Source organism: Podarcis cretensis, assembly GCF_951804945.1.
Source record: "Podarcis cretensis genome assembly, chromosome: 1".
Taxonomy (NCBI): Eukaryota; Metazoa; Chordata; class Lepidosauria; order Squamata; family Lacertidae; genus Podarcis; species Podarcis cretensis.
The window spans coordinates 31,186,668-31,214,049 of NC_137170.1; the positions used below are offsets into that span (position 1 = coordinate 31,186,668).

A 27,382-nucleotide genomic window follows, 5' to 3' on the forward strand; every position below is an offset into this window, starting at 1 on the left:
TTAGCCAATGCATCAATTTTATTCCATTCCTGCCCTTCTTTCTCTCTTTATCAAAGGCTGGATAAAGCCTTTAAAGAAAGAACAGCCCTTTGATTGGATCGTCATCCTTGAACCCGGGAAACCAAGAGCCAATTCAGATGTTTGAAATAAGTACAATATACAGTCCTCCTGGGCTCGCTTTGTTCTCTGCGATTAAGAAGCCAACCTGCAAATGGAACAGCAACTTCTTTTATAACTATGGAAACTTATTATCTAGTCCTGACAAAGCATTTTTCATCCTCTAGCTAAGTCAGATTTTTAGCTAAGTCAGCATGCTATTTTGGTATGTATTTTCTTATATGCCTGAGCTTATTTTGCATTTGCTTCCCCCCAACCCACCGAATAAAAATATTTTCAGTGATTTAAGACTCTTCTTTTGCCTTAGCTTACTCAAAGACTGTGAACTATCAGTGTGCCACATTTCTTATTATCAAACTTGTATAATATCATATTCCTGAAGAGGGGCAATGGTGAGATTCAAAGTACCCTGTATTAAGAAAGAAATGGTTGCACAAATTTCATAGAATCACAGAATCATATATCTGTTACAGACCTGCCTTTTACTGGATTAACTACTGCTATGGAACTTAGTCATTCTGTCAAGAATTACCATATTTTCCCATGTATAAGACGACCCCTATTTTGGGGGACTCCAAAGTAAGAAAATGGGGGGAGATTGCCCAGAGTTGTTCAGCTTTGTGTGTGTGGGGGGGGGGGAATGCTTGCCAAAAACTGCTTGCCCAGTTGCCACAGTGGCAGCCAATCATCAACAGGCTTTGTCACAGCCACCAATCACCTGCCCACTTGCCACAGCAGCAGCCAATCAACAGCAGCCCTTGCGACAGCCACCAATCACCCGCCAAATCGCTGCTGACGATCTCCTGCTCACGGCTGCAACCAATCGCCCGGCCCCCCCACTGTACTGTAAGTGTATAAGATGACCCCCAATTTCTAACATTATTTTATAACAAAAAAATTGTTACACGGAAATTATACACGGAAAACTATGGTAAATCTCATCTAAAGGCTGGATCTGCACAAGAAGCATCTTGGGCTCCTCTAAAACAGCCTCACATGAACTCAGTTTAAAGGACCCCTGACCATTGGGCCCAGTTGTGACCGACTCTGGGGTTGCGGCGCTCATCTCGCTTTATTGGCCGAGGGAGTCGGCATACAGCTTCCGGGTCATGTGGCCAGCATGACTAAGCCACTTCTGGCGAATCAGAGCAGCACATGGAAACGCCGTTTACCTTCCCGCCAAAGCGGTACCTATTTATCTACTTGGACTTTGACGTGCTTTTGAACTGCTAGGTTGGCAGGAGCAGGGACCGAGCAATGGGAGCTCACCCCGTCGCGGGGATTCGAACCGCCAACCTTCTGATCAGCAAGCCCTAGGCTCTGTGGTTTAACCCACAGCGACACCAGCACCCCTGAACTCAGTTTACTCACCTTTAAACTTTTGACATGGTGACCCAGCCGCTCAACGGTTCTCTGTATCTCTAGCTAAGGGCTCATCCAGATGACCTGTTTATGCAGCATTTCAACCTGATTTGCTTACACAAAGCTTACAAGATGGTTAGACTATGTTTGGTCTTTATTGCACATTTCCTCTGCTTTGTTTACAGGGTGGTTATATGACAATGAGCATTCATTCTGCATTCATCCTAATACTGTTGTGGAGTGTTTGTACATCTTGTAATGAACCATTCATTCATTTCAGAGTTTTCCATGTATTTCTCTGTTTCTTTCAAAACTACAAAAAGTCGGTGGTGTGTTGTTGTTTTTTAAAAAGAGGGGGATTTGTTGCACTTTAACAGAGCACTTTAATCCGCTTTATTTGTGCAAACTTAACATTATGATAATTCCTCCTGCAAAATACTGAGAAGGGAGGCACTGCAGATCACACAGCCCAGTGTTGCTACTTTGCAAAACAACAGTGCCTTGCAATTTGCAATACAGCTAATCTCCTTTGTCACGCAGTGAAGCAAGAGAAGGATCTCAGCTCTTGAAGAAGAGCAAAATTCCTTAGGAAGCCTCAGCTGTTTTGAGAAATTTGTCCAGATCCCACAGGCATGCCTCAAAATGTGCTGACTGGAGTAATCTGAAGCACAAAAGACAACCTCCAAATCTTTCTTAGGGCTTATCCCCACTTCTGCCTGTCCTGTATCTAGAAAGCATGGTTCTGAGCATGGGTTTTGCCTTTGCCTCACCACTTCCCACCAGAAACTCCCTCTTTAGTGCTAAATCGGAACAAATGGGCAATCTGCAAAAAAACCGGTTGCCATTTGTTCCAATTCAGCACTAAAGTGTGGGTTTTTCCAGGGGAAAGCGGTGGGACAAACAGCCCATAGTCATGTAGGAGTGGAAATTTATGCAGGTAAAGCAAATATTGTACCTGCTAAAATTCACTCTTCTGAAAGAAACAGGAACTCAGTGTGCAAGGAAGGCAGACTGATTGGAACTTTTACACTTACTCTTCATCCTTAAATCACAGCAATTTGAAGTATCTTAATGTTTTCGCTTTTAGTCTACAATTATGCATACTATCTTAATGAATACAAATATTTAGGAGCATAAGTACATCAGTGCCTGTCTTATGCCAAGTCAGACTATTTGTCTACCAAGCCCAGCATTGCCCATTCTCAGGCCTCAGCTGTATTGTAAAGTGCAATATACAAATGTGACACGAGATGGTGATGGTGAGCTATGGCAAATTCAATATATTTTTCAAAAAAAAATTAAAAAACATTTCACAGCGGGTTTTTAATGGGTGTAGATTCCATTTGACTGTCAATATGGATTTACTTCCACATCAGAGCTGTATGGCAGAAAAGTGCATGGCTGCTGAAGGGTTGAAATACAAACAAATCACACAATGAGAGAAGTGTGTGTGTTATTCATCACTTGCCAGACTAATTTTTAAAAGAGCTTGCTTCAGAAACAGCAAAAATGTGTCTTTGTTTCAAGCAGAGATGGGGAACCAGCGCACTCCCGATGGACTACAACTCCCACCATCTCTGACCATTGACAATGCTGGCTGGGGCTGATGGGAACTGGAGTCTGTCAACACCTGGAGGCTCTTCATCTCCTGATCTAGAAAGCACTAAAACTGCTTCTGCCACACTATAAATATAAAGCATATTAGATGATGATGTCTGAAACGAAAAGGATTTCGCAAAATGGCATGAGCCTGGGTGGGAGAATCATGACAGGAATGTCTAACTGGCAGCGGCGTAGCGTGGGTTGTCAGCACCCGGGGCAAGGCAAGTAATTTGCGCCCCTAACCCCTAACCCCTAACCTGCCGCTGCTGCCAGCTTCTTCTTGCTGCTGCCTGGGCTGGTCGGGTGTGGTTCTCTCCCGCGCTCAGCGCTGCGCTGGGCGGCCGCTGCACTGTCCCTCCCCCAGATAGTCCCTCCCTCGCTCTCTCTCCGCTCTGCACCGCAACACACGCCTGGCACCCTCCCCCTCCACAGTGGGCAGCGACCCGGCAGCTCGGATCGGATTCGCACAGCCAGCACTGCAGTGAGAGAGAGTGAGTGAGCCAGGTAGGGGCAGAGAGCTGCGAGTGCGAGCGCGCCCCCCCCAATGTTGCGCCCGGTGCGGCTAGCCCCCCTGCACCCCCCACGCTACGCCACTGCTAACTGGTGACCATGACACACACAGTTCCACATGGGAATGTAAAGATAATAATAATCATAAATGCACTGTTTGGGGGGGGGGTTGTACTGTGTTTTCCCTAGAATATTTTAGATTCTGTATTTCTTTCTTTTGGAAATCAGTTGATATTTCAGTATATTTTATGATCTAAAGTCAAGACTTTTGATTATTTCCCCACTTCCGGTACATCTCCCTCAGCCCACAGGACATGTTTCTTAGCTTCCTGACACAACTTATCCTTCCATCCTTCACTGGCTGCCTCACTCCTGGACCTGATTAGCCTTCTTCCTCTTCCACCTCCTCAGGCTTCTTTTCTGGCTCCTCAACTTTATAATTACTAATTTGAAAGGCGAAGGAAAAAAACAGTGAGGATTTGTTTTTTGAAAAAAGAAAGTTTACTGAGAGTTCTATCCAGTGTTGCACAAGCAGAATGTTGCACAATGGATCTTTCCCTTCCACTCTCTCCACCCCCACCCCATGCTGCTCCCTTTACCCCCTGAAAAGCATCTCAGGAGGCCGGGGGGGGGGGCTACCAAACATGGTGAGCTATGTCATATAGGGCTGCAGTGGGAGGGAGAAATTGCCCAAAATTGGAGAACAGAGCCTTGTAGAAGCTACCTTTTGCTCACACAATATGGGATGCATACCTGATTTTTTCTCCCTCATCCCCCAACAGACCTTTGAAAAGAACTTAGCGCTGGGCACAGAACAAACAAAGCAAGAGTATTTTTGCATGTGCTGCTTTCAAACCCACAGTCAGATCTATCCACCGCATCACATGTAGAAATCGGCTTCGGGCAGTGGCATAGCGTGGGGGGTGCAGGGGGGGCTGGCCGCACCGGGCGCAACATCTGGGTTTAGGGCAAATCCACGGGTTAGGGGGCGCAAATCCACGGGTTAGGGGGCGCAAATTACTTGCCTTGCCCCGGGTGCTGACAACCCACGCTACGTCACTGGCTTCGGGCACATAATTACCCCCTGTATGGCTGTGTGCCAAAGGCTCAGTCCTGCACATGATGCTGAAGGCACATAACCAGCCTACCAAAGGCTGGAAGCAATATGCACTGGCCATTAAGTTGCGAGCTGTCCGAACAATAAACCCGATAGCAGGGTTCTCCAGCTGTTTTTGGACTACAACTCCTATCATCCCTAGCTAGCAGGACAAGTGGCCAGGAATGATGGGAACTGTAGTCCAAAAACAGCTAGAGGCCCAAGTTTGGGAAACCTTAGCATATAGCATTATGACTAAAACAGTTCTATTATCACTTTAGAAATGAATCTACATTCAGGCTCTTAGGAAGTGTTGAGGCCAAAGGCAGTATATTAACTGTTTTTAATTCTGACATTTAAAATTGTTGTAACCCATCCTGGGACATGCTACTGAAGGGAAGGTAATAATTTTAACACCACCACCACCAACAACAACAACAAAGAGACTGAATTTACAAAGGAAAGAACAAGGAAGAAGCATACAAGATTGCCCACCCCTTAAAGGTAAAGGTAAAGAGAGCCCTGACTATAGGTCCAGTCGTGACTGACTCTGGGGTTGCGGCGCTCATCTCGCTTTATTGGCCGAGGGAGCCGGCGTTTGTCCTTAGACAGCTTCCGGGTCATGTGGCCAGCATGACTAAGCCGCTTCTGGCGGACCAGAGCAGCGCACGGAAACGCTGTTTACCTTCCCGCTGGAGCGGTACCTATTTATCTACTTGCACTTTGACATGCTTTTGAACTGCTAGGTTGGCAGGAGCAGGGACCGAGCAATGGGAGCTCACCCCGTCCCGGGGATTCGAACCGCCGACCTTCTGATCGGCAAGTCCTAGGCTCTGTGGTTTAACCCACAGCGCCACCCGCGTCCCACCCCTTAGAGACCATCAAAGTCCAAGCCTTAGCACCTTCAGACCTTCTCAGTGCCTGCTCCCAGACTTTGGAATTCCCTCCCTAGAGAAGCTAGACTGGCTCCCTCCTTGTTGTCCTTCCTTGTTGTCCAGACAGAGCCTGCTGACTCCTCCTAACTCAAAAGAACGCCATGAAGGTCAGTGTGTGCACCCTTTTCCAAGCAGATTTGTAAAAGGTGAACAATTTTGGAAGTCATGCCATAGGAAAATGCAGACCTGTGGCCTGGTTGAGAGATCTATTTGATCTCTTGACGGAAAACCAGAAATTGAGAAGAGAATAGAGTAACAGGCCAAATCTGGCTACCGTTTACTCACCTGTAGTCCACGTACCCCGTCCTGCTTTGGTCTAGCTTACGCACCAGCTCCACAACCTGTACCCGGTCCAAGGGGATCTTTTTTTGCTTGTGATACAAGAAGAATAACATTATTGAAATGGAGTACAGTTACATATTCCAGAGATGGGGAACCTGTGACCCTTCAGATGTGGATGGACTACAACTGCCGTCATGCCTGGCCACTGGCTTTGCTAGAGCTGGAGTCGAGTAACATCTGGAGGGACAGAAGTTCCGCACTCCTGATATATTCCTTCCTCTGTTGGGTGGCTGTAAGGTAATAGTGCCCACCTCCCTGGCTGTAAGGTAATAGTGCCCACCTCCCTCTCTTCCCTATCTTATCTGCTGAGAAAGGGACCATGCAACAGACAGAGCCTGCTGACTCCTCCTAACTCAACATCTCTAAACACATCCTGTTTATAATAATACACCTCAAACTGCCGGAAACATAGGTGCCAACTCCCTGGGCCCCGGATGCCCAAGCACCCACAAAATTTCCCATGAAGGGGCTGGGAACCCACAAATTTCGGTGCCATGGCCATGCACACTGCATGGCACCCACGGCCTCGGGAGCCAAGCTGGCACTCCTGGCCTGAAACACAAGGTGGAAAACCCAACTCTCATGACCCTCGCTCACCAGCAATATTTATGTCCATTACCAATTCTGAATTTTAATTTCAGCACCCACCTCTGCCCATTGCCAATCTCACATCTAGACTTTGGCCAATAATGTTTCAGCGCATCCACACTGATTTGTTTGAGTTATGTGTTCAGATGGCTCAATCTCTGCAACTCGTCTCGTTCTCTAAACAGCCACGACCCCTGCCAACAAATGTCACAGCTTTTCCTGACTGTTTGATGAGCCAGTTGTCTCTCTTCCCATCTGCTTCTCTGTACCAGCAATACTTACGGGGATGAAAATGAAATATTGTAACAATAAACCACAGGGTTTGTGGTAGGTACTTGGAGTAGTTAGAGATGTACCAATGTGAGAAAATGAGTCTTGTTTTCATCTGTCTACACTAAACGTTTAAATTGCTTCCATACTTGCTTGACTGTTTCACTTTCCAACAATGGAAAACATGGGAACTGCAGTTCCGGGAAAGGGCTGAAGTCCTCCCAGCCAATATTGCAGACACCCCAGTGAACTTGCAAGACCCAGGGGTCTTTGAGAGAATCCGTGATAATTTAAACCAATCAAATCTCTTTAAAATTCTAGTATAGTCGGCCTCTGGGACATACCAGCATCATGGTTCTTCGAAACTCCGCTACGGGAATCTTCATGTTGCCATATTTGTCCATATTCCTAAAGAAGTCCCAGAGCCTCAACTTGTGTTCATCTAAATAGTTCTAGGAATAGAAAATAGAAGAAACCTATGTGAGACCACAAGTCTGATCCCTCTCCCCTGGATAGCATTTACTGTTTTTCTTATATATTCAGATTATATCTACATCTTGGATTTCTGATGCAGAGGCTACATTTTCTGTTGCTCAAAACCACTAGATAGAACCACTCTTGAAGCGATTCTGCTTATTCTTTTGCTTCCTTTCTGTTTCTCATTAAGCATTTACAATACAAATATGTTATTGGGTGCTCTTTATTAACTGAAAATATCATCCATTTACTTAAACCTGCCCATTGCAGGAATATTCAAGGCATTAAACGGTATTTCGGATGGTACGGATGGGCCCTAAGATTAGTACATGATTCTTAGTTGTGGCACTCACTTAATGGAATACCCTCCCCAGAGATGTTCCTCAGACCAGCTCTATTTTCTCTTTTAAGCAGCTAAGAACAGTGTTGATTTTTATAAATATGTCAGTGCTGAGGAAGAAGTTAAGATTATTTTTTGCGCTGTTTTATTCTCTTGGATTATTTTATCACCATGGGATTTATTATTGAAATGTTTGCTATCGACTCAAAAGGCCTGGTAATAAATTGCAAAATCAAAAGATACTGGAAGAGGTCTCTCACAACTTGATACACTGCCACATGCAATTTAGCCTGCAGCCCAATACATATTTACTTGGGAGCAAGCACTATTGAAGACAATGCAACTAAGCTGTGAGTAATCTAGTCAGATTTTAGGGTGTTTATATTTCAGAATTGTGGAAAGAAGATTTGGGCTGACTCCAGGCCTGGGTCTTCATATTGCTAGGAGGAGACTCTTATATTGGCTCCTGTGAACCTCTGTCTTAGCACAGCAATTTATTTCCTCAAAATGTAGGGGAGTGATAGCCAATGTGGTACCCTCCCAAAGCTGATGGACTCCCATCAGGCTCAGCCAGTGTGGTCAGTGATCAGAGATGATGGGAGTTGTAGTCCCTAACACCAGGAGTATGCCACCCTTACGGATTACGGTAGGTCAGGTTGGAGAGTAATTGCTTTCTCTCCAGAAGTACTGTAATGTTATTTTCCCATTCAATAGCACCATCTACTGAGTCTTGTAGAGAATGCATGCTTTTGAAAACAGGAGTCGACGAGGAAGTTAGTTTATGTGTAACATAATGTGAATTTGTATTTTTTTCTTTTTTTTCTTTTTGTAATGTGTATTTTTTGTTCTTTTTTTCTTGTAGTTTTTTTTGTATCTTTTTTTCTCTATTGAAATTATAATAAATATTATTTTTTTAAAAAAAATATATGTGTAGCATGGCCAGATTATTATTAAAGGTCTCTTGTACCTTTAATAATAGTATTTTTATTATTTGCACTCCACCCATCTGACTGGGTTGCTGCAGCCACTCTGGGCAGTGAAGGGTTATGTTGAAAAGGCATTTTGGTTTTAAACTCTTCTAAAACAAGGCTAAGGGACGCGGGTGGCACTGTGAGTTAAACCACAGAGCCTAGGACTTGCTGATCAGAAGGTTGGCGGTTCGAATCCCTGTGACGGGGTGAGCTCCCATTGCTCGGTCCCTGCTCCTGCCAACCTAGCAGTTCGAAAGCACATCAAAGTGCAAGTAGATAAATAGGTACCGCTCCAGCAGGAAGGTAAATGGCGTTTCCGTGCGCTGCTCTGGTTCGCCAGAAGTGGCTTAGTCATACTGGCCACATGACCCGGAAGTTGTACGCCGGCTCCCTTGGCCAATAAAGCGAGATGAGCGCTGCAACCCCAGAGTCAGCCACGACTGGACCTAATGGTCAGGGGTCCCTTTACCTTTACCTTTAAACCAAGGCTAGTGTAAGTGTGCTGTTTTCTGACGTTTAACAATATTTTAGTGCTAATTCTCTTTTTTGAGACAATAAGCCAAATCCCTTTTGATGTATCTCTGTTGTCTGTTAATTTTTGGGGTGCCGAACTCTTGAGTACATCCAGGTTCCAACATCAAAAATTCCCTAGAACTGAGAATCAGGTTACATGTCAGAACTGCAAGCTTGCATGCAAACTACACACTTCATAACATTGCTCCAGAGGAGAGATGAGGGAAGCAAGCTCGGGGTGACGCACCCGTGCCAAAAACAAACGAAAACCCCCGTACATTTCCTTTAAAATGTAAAAATTCTCCATGGATGGGCATGTTGGCCCCCCAAAAGAGAACATGTGCGGGATTTACCAGGCGTATGGCAACCCTAAGTAACCTCATTTTGATGAGCAGCAATAGCATGGCTTTTAAGGGGTGTGCTCTCTCCAGTAATGCAGTGTTCCTGTAGTACAAGTGCAGCCTTGAGATAAGATGTGCAGTCTGTAAATAACCAGTGGTGGATGCACTGTTTGAAAAGCCTGACTGTGCAGCAAGGCCACTAAGAAAGGAATGGGAAACCTGTGGCCTGTCAGTTACTGAACTCCATTTGATGGGAGCCTAATCATTGTTGGAATGCCACGGGTTCTCCACTGGTACCCAAAGAGAAGTAAACTCTCTCTCTCTCTTTGACATGACAAAAATGCGAGAAGAGGACCTCACCTGAATCAGCTTCATTGCATCTGGCCGTGGTGGAATCTTATGGGCAACGTGGCCTCCAACCCCTCCATAGACAACGTCTAGTTCAGGCCGTATGTCACAGACTACATCCAGCAACCTGATGAAGCCTTCATTCACCAGCACATTCTAAAGCAGAGCAGATTGGATTTAGGGCAGACAGGCTAGATCCCATTTCCATATACAGTGGAACATTGGAAGCCAAACGTCTCAGAAGCCAAATGTTTCGGCTCCCAAACTCCAACGAACCGAAAGTGAATGGTTCCATTTTTAAACGTGCCTCGGAAGCTGAATGGCTTCTCTTTTTTCTTTTTTCTCAATGGGGCTTGCTGACTGCCCCATTGAGCCTCAGTTTTCAAATGTTTCAGAAGCCAAATAGGCTTCTGGAACGCATTACGTTCGACAACTGAGGTTCCACTGTAATCAGTTACAATGGGATGACAACCCTGGAGCCTGTCTGGTTGGTTTCAATGTCCAGGGGATAGGCTGAGAGTACCTTGTGCAATCCATCTCAATCAAAATTTAGGGGCCCAGGCAATCCAAAAATTGAATTCTATGTATAGAACAAATGCTCTTAGTTTGCATAATTGATTCTGCTCCCTTCTAACTTTTTGTTTACTTTGCTATTTACACACACACACACACACACACACACACACACACACACTGCTATTTATCCAAAAAAGGCCTCCAGTATGATTTGCCAATCACTAAAAACAGCCCCTGTCCTCAGGTTTATAATCTAAAAAGATGCAGCACAAATGGAAAATGGATTGAACCCAGGACAACACCATGTGGCTTCTCATTTGTCACTTTTCCAGGATGACAAAGAACCTTAGTGAGCACTCTTTCGGTTTGGTCAGCCAACCAGTTACAAATCCATCTAACAGTTATCTCATCCAACCAACATTGTACCAACTTTCCCAGAAGAATATCATGGGGGACTTGGTTAAAAGCCTTACTGAAATCAAGATACACTATGTCCACAGCATTCCCTTGATCCATCAAGTTGGTAACTCTATCAAAAAAGAAATGAGATTTGTCTATCATGACTTGTTTTTGAGAAAGCCATGCTGGGTGTTAGTAAGCACTGCATCCTTTTCTAAGTGCTCACAGACTGACTGTTTAATTATCTGTTCCAAGACCTTTCCTGGTATTGATGTCAAGCTCACTCGTTGGTAGTCACCTCAGTGGCGTAGCGTGGGGGGGTGCAGGGGGGGCCGGCCGCACCGGGCGCAACATCTGGGGGGTAGGGTTAGGGGGCGCAAATCCACGGGTTAGGGGGCGCAAATCCATGGGTTAGGGGGTGCAAATTACTTGCCTTGCCCCGGGTGCTGACAACCCACGCTACGTCACTGAGTCACCTGGGTCTTTCCCCTCCTTTGTGAAGATGGGGACAACATTTACCTGCCCTCAGTCTGCAGTGACCTCACCTGTTCTCCAAGAATTCTCAAAGATTATACACAGAGGCTCTGAGATTACATCCACAAGCTCCTTTGGTACTTTTGGGTGCAGCTCACCAGGCCCTGGAGATTTGAATTCTTTTAAAGTAGCTAGGTGTTCCCTTACTACCTCTTTTCCTATCTTGGGCTGCTGCTGCCTCCTTGCATTGTTTATTCTGTTATCACCAGATTGGGCACTTTCCTCTTGGGTGAACATAGAGGCAAAGTAGGTGGTGAGGAGTTCCGCCTTCTCTCTGTCACCTCCTAGCATTTCTCCGTCTTCTCCATGCAGAGGGCCTACTACTTGCTTGCTCTTCTTCTTGCTTCAAACATAGCTGAAGAAACCTTTAAAAATTATTTTTAACCTCTCTTGCAAGCCTGAGTTCATTCTGAGCTTTGGCCCACCTGACCGTTTCCCTGCAACTGTCAGCTACTTGTGTATACTCCTCCTTCATGATTTCCCCTTTCTTCCATTTTTTAATAGATGCCCTTCTTAAATCTCAGCTCATCTGTAAGCTCCTTATGCAGCCACACCAGTTTCTTTAGATGCCTCACACTTTTCTCTCTTGCTGGAATTGTCTGCATTTGTGCCTAGGCAGGATTTCAGCATTATGAATTATGAGGGCTGCTGAACTCTCCCTTAGTATCCTCTTACCGAAATATTGATTTCTTCCATTTTGGTGCTTGTGTTCTTTCTGACACATGAGATGAGAGCAATGGCGCCTTCTACTGTAATGGGATTGTGGGACATCTGTAAGGAAAAGAAATCAGAGATGATCTGAAGATAGGAAAGATTTCACTTGCTTGAAAGGAATGCACCATCAGTAGTCCTAAGGTTAAAGAACTGAGTTGAAAGGTCTGGGATTGTTCCAGTTCTGACATGGATATTGTGTGGCAATACATAAACGCTTTACCTCAGTTCTTGATCTGAGAAATGGGAATTATAGTGACAGGACTAAGAGCAGTGGAACGCACTGCTTATCTATGCTATCTATGGTATGCTGACTGGGAGGTGGGAGCAGCAGGGACACACTGGGCTGCCTGAAAATTTTAACAAATCAGTATGTACTGTATTTATATTTATTGATGTTTTATTGATGTTTTTGTTGATTTTATTCTTATATTTTGCACTTTGCTATATATTTTTATGAAAGTGCATTCATAAATAAATAAATTGTCCCGATTATATCTACTACATCATAACAGTAAATATAAACAGATATTTAAAGTGAACAATAATAATTTAGTCAGGGCAAATCCTAATCACTCCCATTAGAACATGTGTGTGGGGGGGTGTACAGCTTGGTTCTTCAGCCACACTTTCTGTGGAGGAAGAGAGAATTCAAAAACAACAGAAGACATTTGGTAGTGTTTCAGATAGGTTGTGAACTCCCTTTGGCATATTCATCATATGTTTGTCTCTACATTTCTCACTTAATCAAAAATCAGTCACTTAATGTAAGTTATAACCTAAGTTTTATGTGGCATCTTGCCCTTCTTAATGGTGTGTGATTTATTAATCATGATATTTCTTCTTTACTTTTTCCACTGAGTTTCTCATTTTTAATTTCATGTCCGCCTGATTAGAGAACTGTAGATGTAGACATAGCCTTTCAGCTAACAAACAACAACAACAAAAACCTTTCGGTTTAACATGTTCCTCCACTTTGGAATGCCCTTCCTTCAGCTATACCTGAAGCATCATCAATTATTTGCTCCCAACATCTTGTAAAGACGTATCTTTCTCTGCTGGCTTTCTCTGATCAATAGGCTGGACTTTGTACCATTTGACTTCTGCTTTTATGATATTGTTCTCATTTCTTTAAGTTCACTTGTAGGGTTGTTGAACATTTAGACTTTTTTAAAAAAATTAAGTGGTTTAGGAATACTTTTGAATAAACAATTTACAAAAACAAAACCTCATTCATATACCATATGCTGCCAAGCTCCAAACCCGCTCAGAAAATAAAATCCTACCTTCAGGATTCTAAGGGTACCATTAACTTCTAACCCCTTGCACAACTTTAATGTCCCTTCGTTGTTGATATGGTTGCTGCTGATGTCCAGCTCATTTAGCACATTGTTGACCTTGAGGGCTTCCCCAAGGGCCAGAGCACCCTCATTCCCAAAACCATTCCATGAAAGGTCCAGTACCTTCAATGCTCCATTGGCCTCCAGAAAGAGAGAGAGAGGGGAGAAATTAACATTTATTTGTGGTTTCATGTTCTTTTTAACCCTGTAAATCACCCTGGAACCAGTTCTGGAGACATAATAGAAATAATAAAAATAGAACTCTTCGGGAGGAGCACAGAGACAAGAAACGCCAAAGGAGAACAAACGGACACCTTCATCTGCCCAGCTGCAACAAACCATGTCTCTCCCATATCACTACCTACAGCCACAGCAGGCGCTGTAACTCCCAAAGGTTTGACTTTACATTCCCCCCCCCCCACAAGGCACACTCCTCCATTGTCTCCTGAGACAGATGGGTACCAAGTGAGGGGCTTACTTCCAAGAAGACATGCTGAGGATGGCAATGTAAAGCTCTCTGATGATTAAAGTCCAGTTTATTACAATGTGAATGGCTCTTCCAAAATTCCTTTAGGATCAGCTGCAAGTCACAAAATCCTGTCTGCTCCTTCAGTGCCAGTTTTCACATAATGGTTCTAACTTGTACCCATAATAGCACCACCAAACAATAAAGTAGCCCGATTTCCTCTTGGTGCCTGCCCAAACACCAGTGATTTTATTATTATTTTTAATCCTTTTAGTGGAGCCAGGCAATTGTGCCAGCTTATAAGCCACCAGCCAAAATTTTCCTCACAGGGCTAGTTTATATTCCAAGCTCATGGGTTGTGGTTTCAGTTATGCTTTTAAAAAAATCACTGCTGTACATTGCTTTGAAATCTTCTAAAATATAAACTGGTGGGGTATAAAAGTGTTTGAAAATAATAAATAATAGTGCCCAATTTGGACTTTGGAATGTGGATTGACTTAGAGGGGCCTCACCTGGAGTTTGCAGCAAGGTAGGTACGGCATACCCACAGAGTGTCCCATAAAAAGGGGGGGTTCTGTTTTTTCAAGCAAGACCACAGTGGCCCTTTTGGGTGCCACGATATCACACACTACCTTGTCCCCCCCCAAAGCTTTTTTGGGGCGAGATAGTGGCACAGGTCACGTAACTTGCCTAGGAGTGCGTCCTGAATGTCGCTCATCCCGGTTTTTTATCTGAAAAAGTTGGGTGGTGTGGGTGTGGTACTGCTTTACCAGGTGCTTTCCCCCCCTAAAAAAAATGTTTAAGGGTATCTCAATTTGACTCAAGTGAATCACTATTTTATAGTTCAAACCGGGGAAAATAAATACAGTACAAAAGTACAAAGAACATGCATTGTCTCATATTACACAGCTGACAGCTCACAGTTATTTTCCGACTCGTATTGAAATACAGCCCCTCAGTGAGGCCAAACTTTCATCAGTAAAACAACACACATCCACATTCCACACTGCTTCACACATTAAACGCTCACTTCCGTCTGAGACTCAGGAAACACCGTGACAGGAAATGAGGCTGCCATAGGAGATGGTAACAACGAAACTGACCAATCAACGTGCTATTCAACGGAACTGACGATTCACCGTGCTAGAGAAGAAACTAAAAAATTTTAAATTTTGAGTTTCTTCTCCTGTTAGATTCACAAAATGTTTAGGGGCATGTGTACCCCTGCGTACCCCCAGGAAAAAAGCACATGTGCCAATTCCCAATGCATGCCCATTTTGCTGCCACACTGAGCATAAGACAAGCCTGCTGGATGAGGCCAATAGTGCATCTACTCCAGCATCCTATTCTCACAGCGGTTAAGCAGATGCCTATGGAAACCAGAAAGAGGGAGCTGAGCGCAACAGCACTCTCCCCGCCACCCCAACCATCTATGAGATGGGGCAGTAAAAGGTACTTCGAGCAGCAAGGGCACCCTGTTTGCTGCTCTCAGTCACCACAGGCCTCTTTCCACCATTGCCTCTTCATCCCCACACTCCGGTCCTGTTCAGGCATTATTCCTGAATTGGTCTCCAGCCTCGCCTTGCCCCCGGGACACCCTCTCCCCAGGATCCGCGAGGGCGAGGCCCAACAAAGTCTTACCCTGAGGCCTGCACTCAGGGCTACAGCCCCCTTCATGCGCAGGTGATTCCAACTCAGGTTCAGAACCTCCAGCGATTCATTGTTGGCTGAGGAGAAAGAAAAAAAGAAAAGAACTTGCTGAGGATGAAAAAGATTGGGGTGGGTGAAAATAAATGGCTCTTTGGAGGCGGGTCTGTGATGATCCCAGACACGCATTGACATAATTAGGACAGCCCAGGGATTTTTGTACGTTTCAGGGGTGGTGGGGATCATATTTGGGGGCAGGTCGGTTCTTGCCATTGAATATGAAGTGGCTGAGGCTTTTTCTTTGCTTTTCACAAGAAAGCCTTCCTGCCCCTTCCAACGTCTGCCTTCCCCACTCCCTGGAAATGCCTCAGCAGCAATGATACAGTCATGACAAACAGTTGTCAACAGTGACGGTTCTTTCCCAGGGATGTGGCCAGACTTCTAAGGGGCAACCAAGTTGCCTTCTGAAGCCAGTACAGTCATACCTCGGGTTGAAGTAGCTTTGGGTTAAGCATTTTCACGTGACCCGGAAGTAACGGAGCACGTTACTTCCGGGCTTCGCTGCTCACGCATGGGCAGACGCTCAAAATGACGTCATGCACATGCGTGGAAGCGGTGAATCGCGACCCGCGCACGCACGGGTTGAATTCACTTCAGGATGCAAACGGGGCTCCGGAACGGATCCCGTTCGCATCCAGAGGTACCACTGTATATATATATACTGTGTGTACACACACACACACACACACACACACACACACAGGTACACTGAAACATAATCAGTCAAGAGTTTCTAATTCTGGGACCCAATTGTGCCTCTGCGGAGCTGTGGCGGAAAGAGATCTGAGAAAACAGTTGGATTCCTATACATTCCCAGAAGCTTTCCCTCTTGGTTCATGGAAGTCGCCAATTTGGTGTCCCTCAGATGTCGCTGGATTACAACTCCCACCGTAGTGGCTGGAGCTGCTGGGAGTTGGAATTCAGCAACATGTGGAGGGCAGCACATCGCAGCTGCTGGGATGGCGCATCCTTTTTTTAGAAGCAAGCCTTTGTTTCCAAGCCAGATTTTGACGGAGGCATAAGCATATCAAGCTATCTATCCACCACCCCCTTTGGCTCTCATCATAATGATGGATTTATCTGCCTCTTGCAGACACCTGCTGACCTTCATGCTGGATTAATAACATTAACAATGCTGAATTGGTTCTGTGAAAATGCTATTTCTGCTAAGGGGGTAAGCTCCAGACTAATTTCAAGGAAACTTATCTGGTTAGAAATCACATATCTGATATTTATTTTAACACACACAAAAAAAATAATGCGTGTGTAATAGAAATGCTCTAAAACTTTGGGGTGTTATTCCCAGAAAGAGAAGCTTATTTGTACAATAAGTGAAAAATCAAAATAATGTTGTACAGTGGTACCTCGGGTTAAGAACTTAATTCGTTCTGGAGGTCCGATCTTAACCTGAAACTGTTCTTAACCTTTAGCTAATGGGGCCTCCTGCTGCCGCCACACAATTTCTGTTCTGTTCTGTTAATCCTGAAGTAAAGTTCTTAACCCGAGGTACTATTTCTGGGTTCGTGGAGTCTGTAACCTGAAGCGTTTGTAACCCGAGGTACCACTGTATATCTGATAGAAAGAAGACAAAAGTTGACAAGGCCACCCTTGGAAACTACTGCTTGAATTTTTCATGGTAAGGCCAGCCTTCTTTTCCTTCCACAATAGGGAAGGGCAAAGCTACCCACTATTCCAGAAGTAAACTGAATGCCTCAGAGGCACTGACTTGGGCCCCAGGTTATGATGTCACGTTGGGTTGGCAGGTCAGCGGCTCTTCCAAGGCCTCAGAGATTACATCCGAGACCTTGCAAGACCTCCAAAAGCAACTTCCGGTTTCCACCAGAAGTCTCATCAGAGATCTCATGAGGCCTCAGGTAACCGGAAGTCACATCAGAGCCCCGCATTGTGGGAGCCAGACTTGGCGCCTATGGAATGCCTCCTGGCCACAACATGGTCTCAAATCCATGAAATGATGAGGCTGCTTCTTTATTTTGCATTTCTGTCTCCAGAGCAGGAGTTAGCAGACTTCAGGTTTGTCAGACACACTCCAATTTTTTAAAAATTAGAACTCAAAGATTTATCAACCAGAGCCAGTTAACAAATGACGCAGAATGCCTCTGAGCACATTATGAGCCGAGAAATTTGTTTTCAGTACAAGAACTGAAGTGAGCTTGCAGTCTTTACACAAAAAACTCCTTCTGATTAGCTTTCTTTGTTTTGGCAGTCCGCCATACATCTAAAGCACTGAAAGCACATGGCTTCCCACAAGGAATCCCGGGAACTGTAATTTGTTATGGGTGTTGGGAACTAGTTTTGCAAGGGTGAAACTAGGATTAAACAGTCAAGAGATGTTATAAATTGTCAGGAATCACACTGTATTTGGAAGGCAAAGTACCAACATTAAAATACATGCATGGTATATTAGCTTTCCCAAAGTCTTCTTTAATTCTTACATTTTAAACAAATGGTTATGATAAATTTACCAATGCACTGCTTCAGAAGGAGCCATTGCACAATAGGCTTTTTGCAGAATAAATGGTGAATGGGTTAGTGGATCTGCTGCCTGCTAAGAATGCTTAATGTGCTAGTTTCCACCTGTGCTATATTTATATATTTGCAAATAAGCCAACTGTTACAAAAGCAGCAGAAGACTCCAGTGATCTCTCCATACCCTCCAACATTTCTCCAATGAAAATAGGGACATCCTAAGGAAAGGCAGGACATTCCTGGATCAAATCAGAAACCGGGACGGCTTCTGTAAATCAGGGACGTCCCTGGAAAATAGGGACACTTGGAGGGTCTGTCTCTCCTCCAAAAGGAAACAAAACAGGTAGTGTTGCCCCTTGGAACTTCTTCCTGCTTGTGGAAGCAGGGAGCACGTAACTCTTTGGTCCCACTGGTAGCCATGTAGAAATAATGAAGGTTACCCAGCATCTGTCCCAGCTGCTCTCCTCCCTTGTCAGCAAACTCATTGTGGCTGAGGTCCAGCTCTATCACTCTGTAATTGACCTGTGGAGAGAAATGGTCACAGACCTACGAGGTCAGTTGCAGCCTTCAGACCAAGCACTGGACTTAGACATCCCGTTTTCCTAATTTGTAGTATCTAATGATCATTGCTTCCTGTGCACATAAACACCCATTTGTGGTGTGCATCAACCTAGTCCAGCAAAATACTGACAATGATGACAAAAGAACATAAGTAAGAGCCCGATGGATCATGCCACTGTCCCATATAGTTCAGCATCCTGTTCTCAGATGCTTGTGGGAAAGTCACAAGAAGGATTTGAGCGCAAGAACAATCTCCTCCTGCGCTTTCAAGCAACTGGTATTCTGAAACATCACTGCAAGTATTTTTATAAGTTGGTTTAATGTCTGGTTCAATGCACACCTTACCCCAAAGTTCTGCCTCTGATTAAGATTTCAACATTTCAAAATTTCAATACAGTGACCTATAAAGAAACCCAACCCAAAAAACCCAGAAAGTTCAGCAGCAATATTATTTCACCTAAGAGGAAGTCAACAAGCACAAAGGAATTCATTCCCTGTAGTGGAGCATTGGGGGCGGGGAGGATGAAACAAATTGTGCTCAACAGTGTGCTACTATTTCTTCCTTTTTACTCACAGTACTGAGTACATTTACTTGAGAACAACATTGTCAGTATAACATGAAAGAAAATATTCCCCCTCCTCTTTTCTTCTGGTCTCTTATTTTCTGATTCTCTGATACTCCCTCCCCAGTCCTCCAGTACATGGAATATAATGGTACCTCTTACCACAGCACCTTCCGGGCAACCCACATTTCCTCTTAGGGCTAAATTAAACATGAGAAGCAGTTCCATTAGGCTGCCTTATGACAATTTTAAAAAGAAAGAAAATCAGGTGACCACTAGGTGGGCGGAGTGAGGGGCTCTTCCCTTCCTGCCATTCGCCTGTTCGTACTTTCTACAGACAACAGTTTTTCTATCTGCAGGGGGAAAGATGTAGGGACTAAATCACCCCCCCCCCCCCACTGCATGAATAAACAAAGTTTGGCGAGAATGATTTTGAGCATACAAGGCATGAAGTAGCTTCTCTTCCCGCTGCCACAGGTCATTGCCATCCCTCACTTTGAAGGGTGCATCATAACCTTTCATTTACGGCCTTTTGCACAGACTCCCAGTTTCCCCAGCTCACAAGTTACTCACCATTAATGATTCTGAAAAATATGGTGCTGTCTCTTCCCTAAAGTTGTTTCCTGAAGAGGAAAAGAGGATGCTAACAGGGGGCTGTTTCACAGGAGTCAATTACCTGCATTGACCTCACTTCCATGTAGGAAAATCACACAGACAACACATGACTGAAACAGCTGCATTTGGAGCTGGAGTTCTCTTGTTAAATGTACCATGGGCAGTGCTTTTTCTTTTCTTTTCTAAAAAATGTTGAGGGGTGTGCTTACCCCTGTGTACCCCCAGAAAAAAAGCACTGACCATAGCTTTATGTGAACTTGTTGCTCAGTACAATGCATGCACAGTTTTCCTTTGTAGAGATTGACTTGTGTGATGTGTTCCCCAGACATGGATTGTGTATTACAAACGTCACACGTCAAAACAATGCAGAACAAAGCAGAGGTTTAAGATTGTTTCTCTCATTTCCTTCCCTCCTTTCTCCATCCCTATTCATGGCTCTTTCCAAAGGGCTTACAGACTTCCTACTTTGGAATGACTCAGATGTAATGCATGGTGTTCACATTCACACACACATAATAGAATCAGAACATTAGAAGGTGGAGACAAAAGGGAACTTCTACTGGTATTAACGGCAAAGACCAAAATTCTTCTTCATACACAATTTCAAATATGTGCAGGTCAGGACTACAGTCTAATTGAAATGGGGTAAAAGTGGACTAACAGCTAAATACTGCTGAAATGTGGACAGGCCCTTAGAAAACGGTATGGCTGGCTGGCATCATGAATAGGAAGCACTCCACACTGCAACATTTTGTTGCAGGTCCCACTTGACCCTCACTCATTTATAACAAAAACATGAAAATCTGAAGATTCATTTATTCTTCTAGCCCCAGTATAGCCTGATCTGACTGGAAGTAGCCAGGAATTCAGGCACAGGTCTTCCCAGCCTTGTTGTCTAATATCCCTCCCCAGCTTGGTGCCCTCCAAATGGTTTTGGACTCCAACATTCATCAGCCCCAGCCAGCATGGTCAGTGGTCAATGGTCAGGGAGGGATGAAAGGAGCTTCAGTCCAGAACATCTGAAGGACTCCAGCTTGAGGAAGGCTACTTTCATGTGTTCCTGTGTACAGTATTCAGAAATATCAGTGTTGCTGCATCATTCCACTTGTGGTAGAAACCGTACCTGAAAGCTGAACAGCCCGGATATTCGAAATATTATTGTAGAACATCCTGCAGATAGCTTCAGCTCCTTCTGTGTTGAGATGATTATTGGAAATATTCTGAAATGCATGGGGGGGGGGGATAAGGTGAGGAAAGAGGACGAACATCTTAAAAGGATGAAGCTGTTCTGAATAAAGAGGTGTTTGAGGAATGTGACCAGCCTCCCCCCAACATGGTACTATCCAGATGTCATTCCACTACATCTCTGATAACCCCTTACCACTGGCCACACTGGCTGATTGGCATTGCCATCCAAAACATCTGGAGGGCACCAAATTGAGGAAAGTGGAGTCGGATCTTTGCAAAGATACAAAATGAACTGGTACACTCCGCTCAGATTCATGTGAGGATCACAGGCACCAACTCTATGGGGCTGAGGACAGCTTAGCCCCCCCATATGTGGGATAGAGCTGAGCCCCCCCCCCCCCAATCTTGAGGGGCTAGACCATGTCGGGTCTACCCACGGTGGTGGAGGGCCCTGTCCAGCCTACCTGCAGTGACGGAGGGCCTCCATGGGCCTCCCTGCGGTGGCAGCGGGCCTCTCCAGACCTCATGGCCTCCTTCTGATGTGCGTTACATCACAGATGTGTGTGTCGCTTGTGTGATGTCACATGCACACGATGAAGGCCCCCTCCCCCAATGTGGTACAGAACTCGGCACCTCTGGTGAGGATCAAAACTTAGCTGATGTTTCTGTTCTCCAAATGCTGTGATGCACTTCTCCGCAGTTTGAACATCTCAAAATATGCATTTAAATGTATTATTAAATAAAATACACAGAGAAAATATAAATATGTATGTCAAACAGTAATTGCACCTAAAATACATATTTAATGTGCATATTTTTCATCTGAAGCAGGAGAGAGCAGCATTGAAATAGTAAGATGCATGGAGGGAGATCTTAACCTTTACCCTGATTCACTGGCCCAGGTGAAAGTCCATCCCCACCTGCTATTTGCAGAAGGAGGGGAGTTTTCATTGTTTATAATGCAAGCTTCTCTCCTGGTACAAGCAGCAGTGAGTACCGTATTTGTTGGGGGCAGCACTTTTGGTGAGACCTTGGCAGAAGGGAAAGGTTTATACTCTCCACACTCTGCAGTTCCCTACTATACTACACCCTCCTTCTAGATCCTATTTGCATTTGAAACAACCTGCATGTTGACTGTATTAATTTATTTAAAGTCATGTGTATTTGGGACCTGACTTGTTGTATTCACAAACAGGATGGCAAGAAAATGTGACATTTTCTCCTCTCCTTACAATTTCAATGCACATCTATGGATAAGCCTCCTTTCAGATTTGTGTGAATATGGGCCCAGAGTATGATGTTATTCTAGGGGCTAATGCAGAATTCAAAGGATGAACTTACACATGGAAATCAAGAGATTGGCTAAGGTCCTGCAACTAGTCAGAAAGTTGCGAAACACCAAATAGGTTTTGCCAATAGATCAATCCACTACTATGATTCTGGTGGTTTTCTAGGGTTCCAGACCTAAGTCCTTCCTAGCCCTTGTATCCGAGAACATATAACTGAAGGGTTGTGGGCTGAACATGGGACTTCATGCATTGAAAACATGTAAGTGTTTATTGTGAAATGAGAAGGCCAGTGAACAGTTTCCAGAGATAAACAAGCAAAAGGTTGTAAAACACTTTGCACATCAATAATAGCAATAATAATCAATACCAAAAAAAGAATGAACTCGTCAAGTAAGTGAACTCCCTTCACCCTCCATACAGGGAAAGATTGGGTACCATCTCCTGGATGTAGCAGTTCTCCCGCAGCATCTGCACCAGGTATGTGGCTCCTTCGCCCAGAATCCAGTTATCTTCTAGCTCTAAGTGGGTGATGGTTGTGTTGGACTAAAGAATGCAAAGAGGGATAGAGAACTACAGGAAATCAGCAGAACTGACTGACAGAAAAGGCCTTTTTAAAAGTTCTCTGTTTGCCCAAAATATTAGTTTTCACAGCTCGACATCACAAAACCACAAAGAACTGTAAGCCCGGACAGTTAACATTGGAGCTAAAGTTAATTCAATGAATACAGCTAATGGGCTTTGTTTTTAAAGTTTAAGCAGCAGTAAGCAGAGGAGCAGATTAGGACACCATTGGGATCTTTACTCCTAGATGAAAAACAGCTTTGGGAGATGGAGAATTTATAAAGAGGAGACAGATGAATTATATTGGGATAGTTGTGTTTGTTTGTTTGTGTGTGTGTATGTGCGCGGAGGGGGGGTAGTTTCCTGTTTAACCCCGGCTCCCTCGGCCAATAAAGCGAGATGAGCGTTGCAACCCCAGAGTCAGTCACAACTGGACCTAATGGTCAGGGGTCCCTTTACCTTTTTTAATTCTCTGATCAAAATCACACACACACACACACACACACACCCTGAAGGCAGTATTTACCATGGGAGGAAGACAGGCTGTTTGTTGTTGTTTTGTTTACATCTTGGTTGTAAATAGAACCTCTTCGGTTTACAAAATTAATAATACAGGTACCAACCTTTCCCCTAGCAGGGCTAGTAAGAGCTGGGAAATGTGATTCTGATGGGGAAAACAGTGTGGGACCACACTGCAGAGTGTAAACAAAGGACATCAATACAATTGCAATTCTGGTTAAAGCTCCAAATGTGAAGGGGAAATATGGGGACAGGGAAGTTGCCATTTACGCAGTACGGTTAACAGATCTAGTGATAAGACAGTGTCCTCTTTCTTCCTACATTTAAGAATAATCTTCTTTCTCCCCAAACTGGGAAAAAGCCTATCAACTTGATGTGAAATATTGTGGACTATTATTCTGAAGTACTTACAACCAGAGCAATGGCAATGGCTTTTGTTCCCTTGGGTCCAAGCCCATGATGGTTAAGATTCATGATGGCCTCTTCCATGTTACGAATGAAGTACGAGACAGGAACCACTCCTACCAGCTTGCAAGCCTCTATGTAGAGTTCGGCACCCTTTATGGTTGCAAATGATCGGTCAACATCTGGAAAAGCAAACCAGTCTGATTGGCATAGCATTTCCCCTGTGATCACTACAAAGAAAACAGCCGTGTCCTGACCTAGACTTCAGTAGCACAGTCGCTAAGGAAAGGTTTAAATTGATGGCCCCTAAAATATTAGGCAACTGAACACCTCTGAAGTTCTCCCTTATGCCTTGCAAATGTGCAAAACTCACGCTGATTCCAGGAAAGAATCATAAGATCACAAATATCTCTATCCTTCCAGTTATGCCAAGCCTGCACTACAATATGCACTGCATCTATAGTCAAATCAGTCCTATTTATGTTCAATATCAACCAGGTAAACCGATACAACAAAGAAAATCCATTTGCAGGGTTGATGTAGGTGCACATTCTTGTACATGGCTGGTCCACATTTTATTTGATGGTTTCCTGATACAGATGTCTCTGTACATTCACTGGCTGGGCTACTAGTCACGTACAAGTAAGTGCAAATAGAACTAGATTGTGGTTCCTGTGTAACATTTTGAGACTAAGAACATAAGAAGAGCCTACTGGAGCAGGTCAATGGCCCATCTAGTCCAGCATCCTGTTCTCACAGTGGTCAACCAGCTGTCTATGGGAAACCAGCAAGCAGGATCTGAGCAGAAAAACATTCCCCATTCCCCCTTAGGCTTGCAGCAAACGGAATTCAGAAGCATTACTGCTTTTGACTGTGGAGCAAGAGCTTAGCCATTGTGGCTAGCAACTCGCGTTAGCCTTCAGTTAAATAAGATTGACAAGGCCTACTATTATCAAATAACTTTGACAATGATATCTGTGGCTGATCCATGTTTTGTTTTACCTTGATGAACCAGAATGAAGGTTATAGAGGCATTCCTCAGTTTAGCAACAGAACCCATACTTTTAAACAGACAGCTACTGACATGGGTGTAGCCAAGATTTATGTTGGGGGGCAGAACCTCAGTTAGTTTATTTTTATTGATTTGCTTGATTTGGGTGGGGCAACTACCCCACCCCCAGCTATGCCCATGACTACGGAGTGTCCTTGACAAAGACACTACTATCTTACAAGGTTATTATGAGGCTGAGGGGGAAGGTTTGGCTGGAAGACAAGATACTAAACAGTCCACCTTCTATCTCAAGGTCTGTGTCAGAATTTTCATCCCTTGACTTCTCTTCTGTTTTGTCAGTGGTGTCAGTAACAGACAGGATCTCTGCAGACGTGCTGCCTTCCGACATCTCGCCATACTCATCTGGAATGAGATTAATTGCACACATTCTGCAATAGGAATACAAGCCCCTTGCTATGCCTATTACACTACACAAGAAGCCCTCGTTGCTCATCAGTGAAGCCATTCATGAACCCAAGCGCCTTAAAGAGCTTTCTCTCTCCTTCCCCATCCATGGATCTTTGCCCTTCTCTCCAGTGTGCATGACACTCACCCAAAAGCTGTCAGAGGTTGATGGTTGCTTTCTGCTGTGAGATCCAGAAAAGTCCACCACTAGCTGTCTTGTGATGTTCGCCTTGCAATGGGTGTGCTGTTGCTTATTTGAAATGAGGTTATCCTCCTTTCTTGGTATTTGTCATTTCTCACACCTACAATCATTTACTGTGACTGGGCTCCCCACATTTTGTTGACCCCACCACCTAAAATGATGACAACTGCTTTCATCTCTTTCTTGTGTGGCTAACTTGGAAGACACGCAGGCTGTGTTTTGTATCAGGCAGAGAAGGCTTTGGAGGGGGGGGATTGTGCTGTTCTCTAATAAGATGAAATGGTTTGAATGCCACTGTGCACAGGTACTGGAAGCAAGATTTGTAACTAGATGCTATTAGATGTGATTCCACCTCTCTCACCTCCAATTCATAATTTATTTTACAAGTAGGCAGAAACAGCTTTGGAAAACTGCCCCTTAAGACAACTCAAACTGTACAAGGGATTTGTTGCTATACCTCGTCCAGCCAAATGAAGGAAAGGGAAAAAAAATGTGTTACTCTTTATTTAATCTCTTTTTTTGCACAGGGTGACCAACCTCTTCCTTCCACTTATTGGGTTACTGAGCTGCACTTCTGCAACCTTCTTGAGTGTTATTCAATATTTAAGCTTGACACGAATGATCCCCAGTTCAGCCATTCAGGTATCGATATGGGTGGAAAAAAAGAGTGCTAGTCGAGGCCATTGACAGGTGTGTGTTGGGTCTATTGGTTTGTTTTTCTTTCCTTCTTGTTCTTGTATTATTTATTTTGTGTTTCTATCTTGCGTTTTCGAGTTGTGAACTGCCCTGAGGTCTACAGATGGAGGGCAGTATACGAATTTAATAAGTAATAATAAATAAATAAATAAATAACAAAATTGATAACCACAATTCAGAATGAACTGGGCTTCAAAACTTTCTTGACTTACAATCAAAGATTCTGGTGGGTGTTGGAATGGATGAATGGCTCGTAAATGAAATGAAATAATATAGACTAAAGGATCCAAAAAAGCCATCTAGGGTCAACCCCTTATTTTGATAAGCGAAATGGACCACCCAAGCAGGGTTGGCCCAATAATTTTTGCAGCAAAGGATAAGGTGGTGAGCTCCTTCCCTGGTTCCATATTCAGAAGCCAGCTGGATGGGCAGCTGAATGCTGCTTCAACACTAGGGATGTCCCCTCACTGTACCAGATGGCAGCAGGCAAGTGAAGGGATGCAAGACAAGCCATGTGGCAAAACCAAACAGGTAGGAGGCTTAGGTAGAATGACTGAGAAGCTACCACTGTCTCTACATAGCATCTGCTGCCCAAGGCAATTGCTTTATTGTGCCAGCCTTGCACAGATGTTCTTCCCTAATTCGACCTCCCCGCCATCCTACCAGTCCAGACAACCTTTCTGTTGTGTTAGTGTGTAACCCTGTTTGGTGATACTAGTAGTTGGTTCTTCTACCTCAGCCTCACTGTTGTTGCCTGTTTCATCAGCCTGAGATTCTTTATAATTTCTGGCACATGTGAGCATCACTTCCTAGTTTATTTTTGTGAAAAGATTGCTGTGGGGAAGGAGAGTTGGTTTCTGGACTCACTTAACCCTGAATACGTCAGAGTTTCATCAAGACACCAATGCCCTGCTTTCCATTTTTGGCTCTTATACATACACAGATAATTGTGATTTCTGCTAAAGCTCTAAGGGCATTCGTTTGGTGATTGCTGTTTTAAACAAAACACATACAACACTCTCACCTTCATCCTCCTCAAAGTCAAAGTTCAAAAAGTCCATGGTGTTGTTAAGGAACCAGGCGGTCTGCTTGTGGATTCTTCCCTTTCTTATAGTGTTATATGTAATTTATTGTGCTCTCTATTTCAGATTTTTTTGAAACAGAATCTTTACTGGAGTTACCCAACCATAACAATTTTTTACATCACAGAAACATTTCCATGACCTAAGGTGTCAGCTGGTGATGTGGAATCCCAGATGGGATTGTTTCTGATTAGGAAGACATTTCCTAGTCACTGGGACTGTCTGAGTGTTGTGCATGCTGTTTGCCTCTTCTTGAGTTCAGGTCACTTTAAT

General features: G+C 44.2%; 1 protein-coding gene across 2 annotated transcripts; it reads right to left on the minus strand.

Moving 5' to 3' along the window:
- On the minus strand, positions 1 to 27,349 carry LRRC74A (leucine rich repeat containing 74A). 2 transcript variants are annotated; one of them, XR_013837846.1, is made up of 16 exons: positions 27,052 to 27,349; positions 24,965 to 25,087; positions 23,680 to 23,855; positions 22,624 to 22,731; positions 20,835 to 20,931; positions 19,670 to 19,719; positions 18,413 to 18,494; positions 15,420 to 15,505; positions 13,259 to 13,453; positions 11,937 to 12,032; positions 9,825 to 9,968; positions 7,167 to 7,274; positions 5,908 to 5,993; positions 3,957 to 4,034; positions 1,489 to 1,563; positions 1 to 205 (listed from the first exon to the last, which is right to left on the minus strand). XR_013837846.1 is itself a non-coding variant. In XM_079972386.1 (15 exons), the coding sequence occupies exons 1-14, from the start codon at positions 27,086 to 27,088 to the stop codon at positions 3,974 to 3,976; spliced, it is 1,449 nt and encodes a 482-aa protein (XP_079828512.1). In that variant the 5' UTR covers positions 27,089 to 27,349; the 3' UTR covers positions 1 to 205; positions 3,957 to 3,973. The 2 variants fall into 2 exon arrangements, 1 of the variants encoding a protein (XP_079828512.1); XM_079972386.1 differs by lacking the exon at positions 1,489 to 1,563.
- Positions 27,350 to 27,382: the final 33 nt, after the last annotated feature.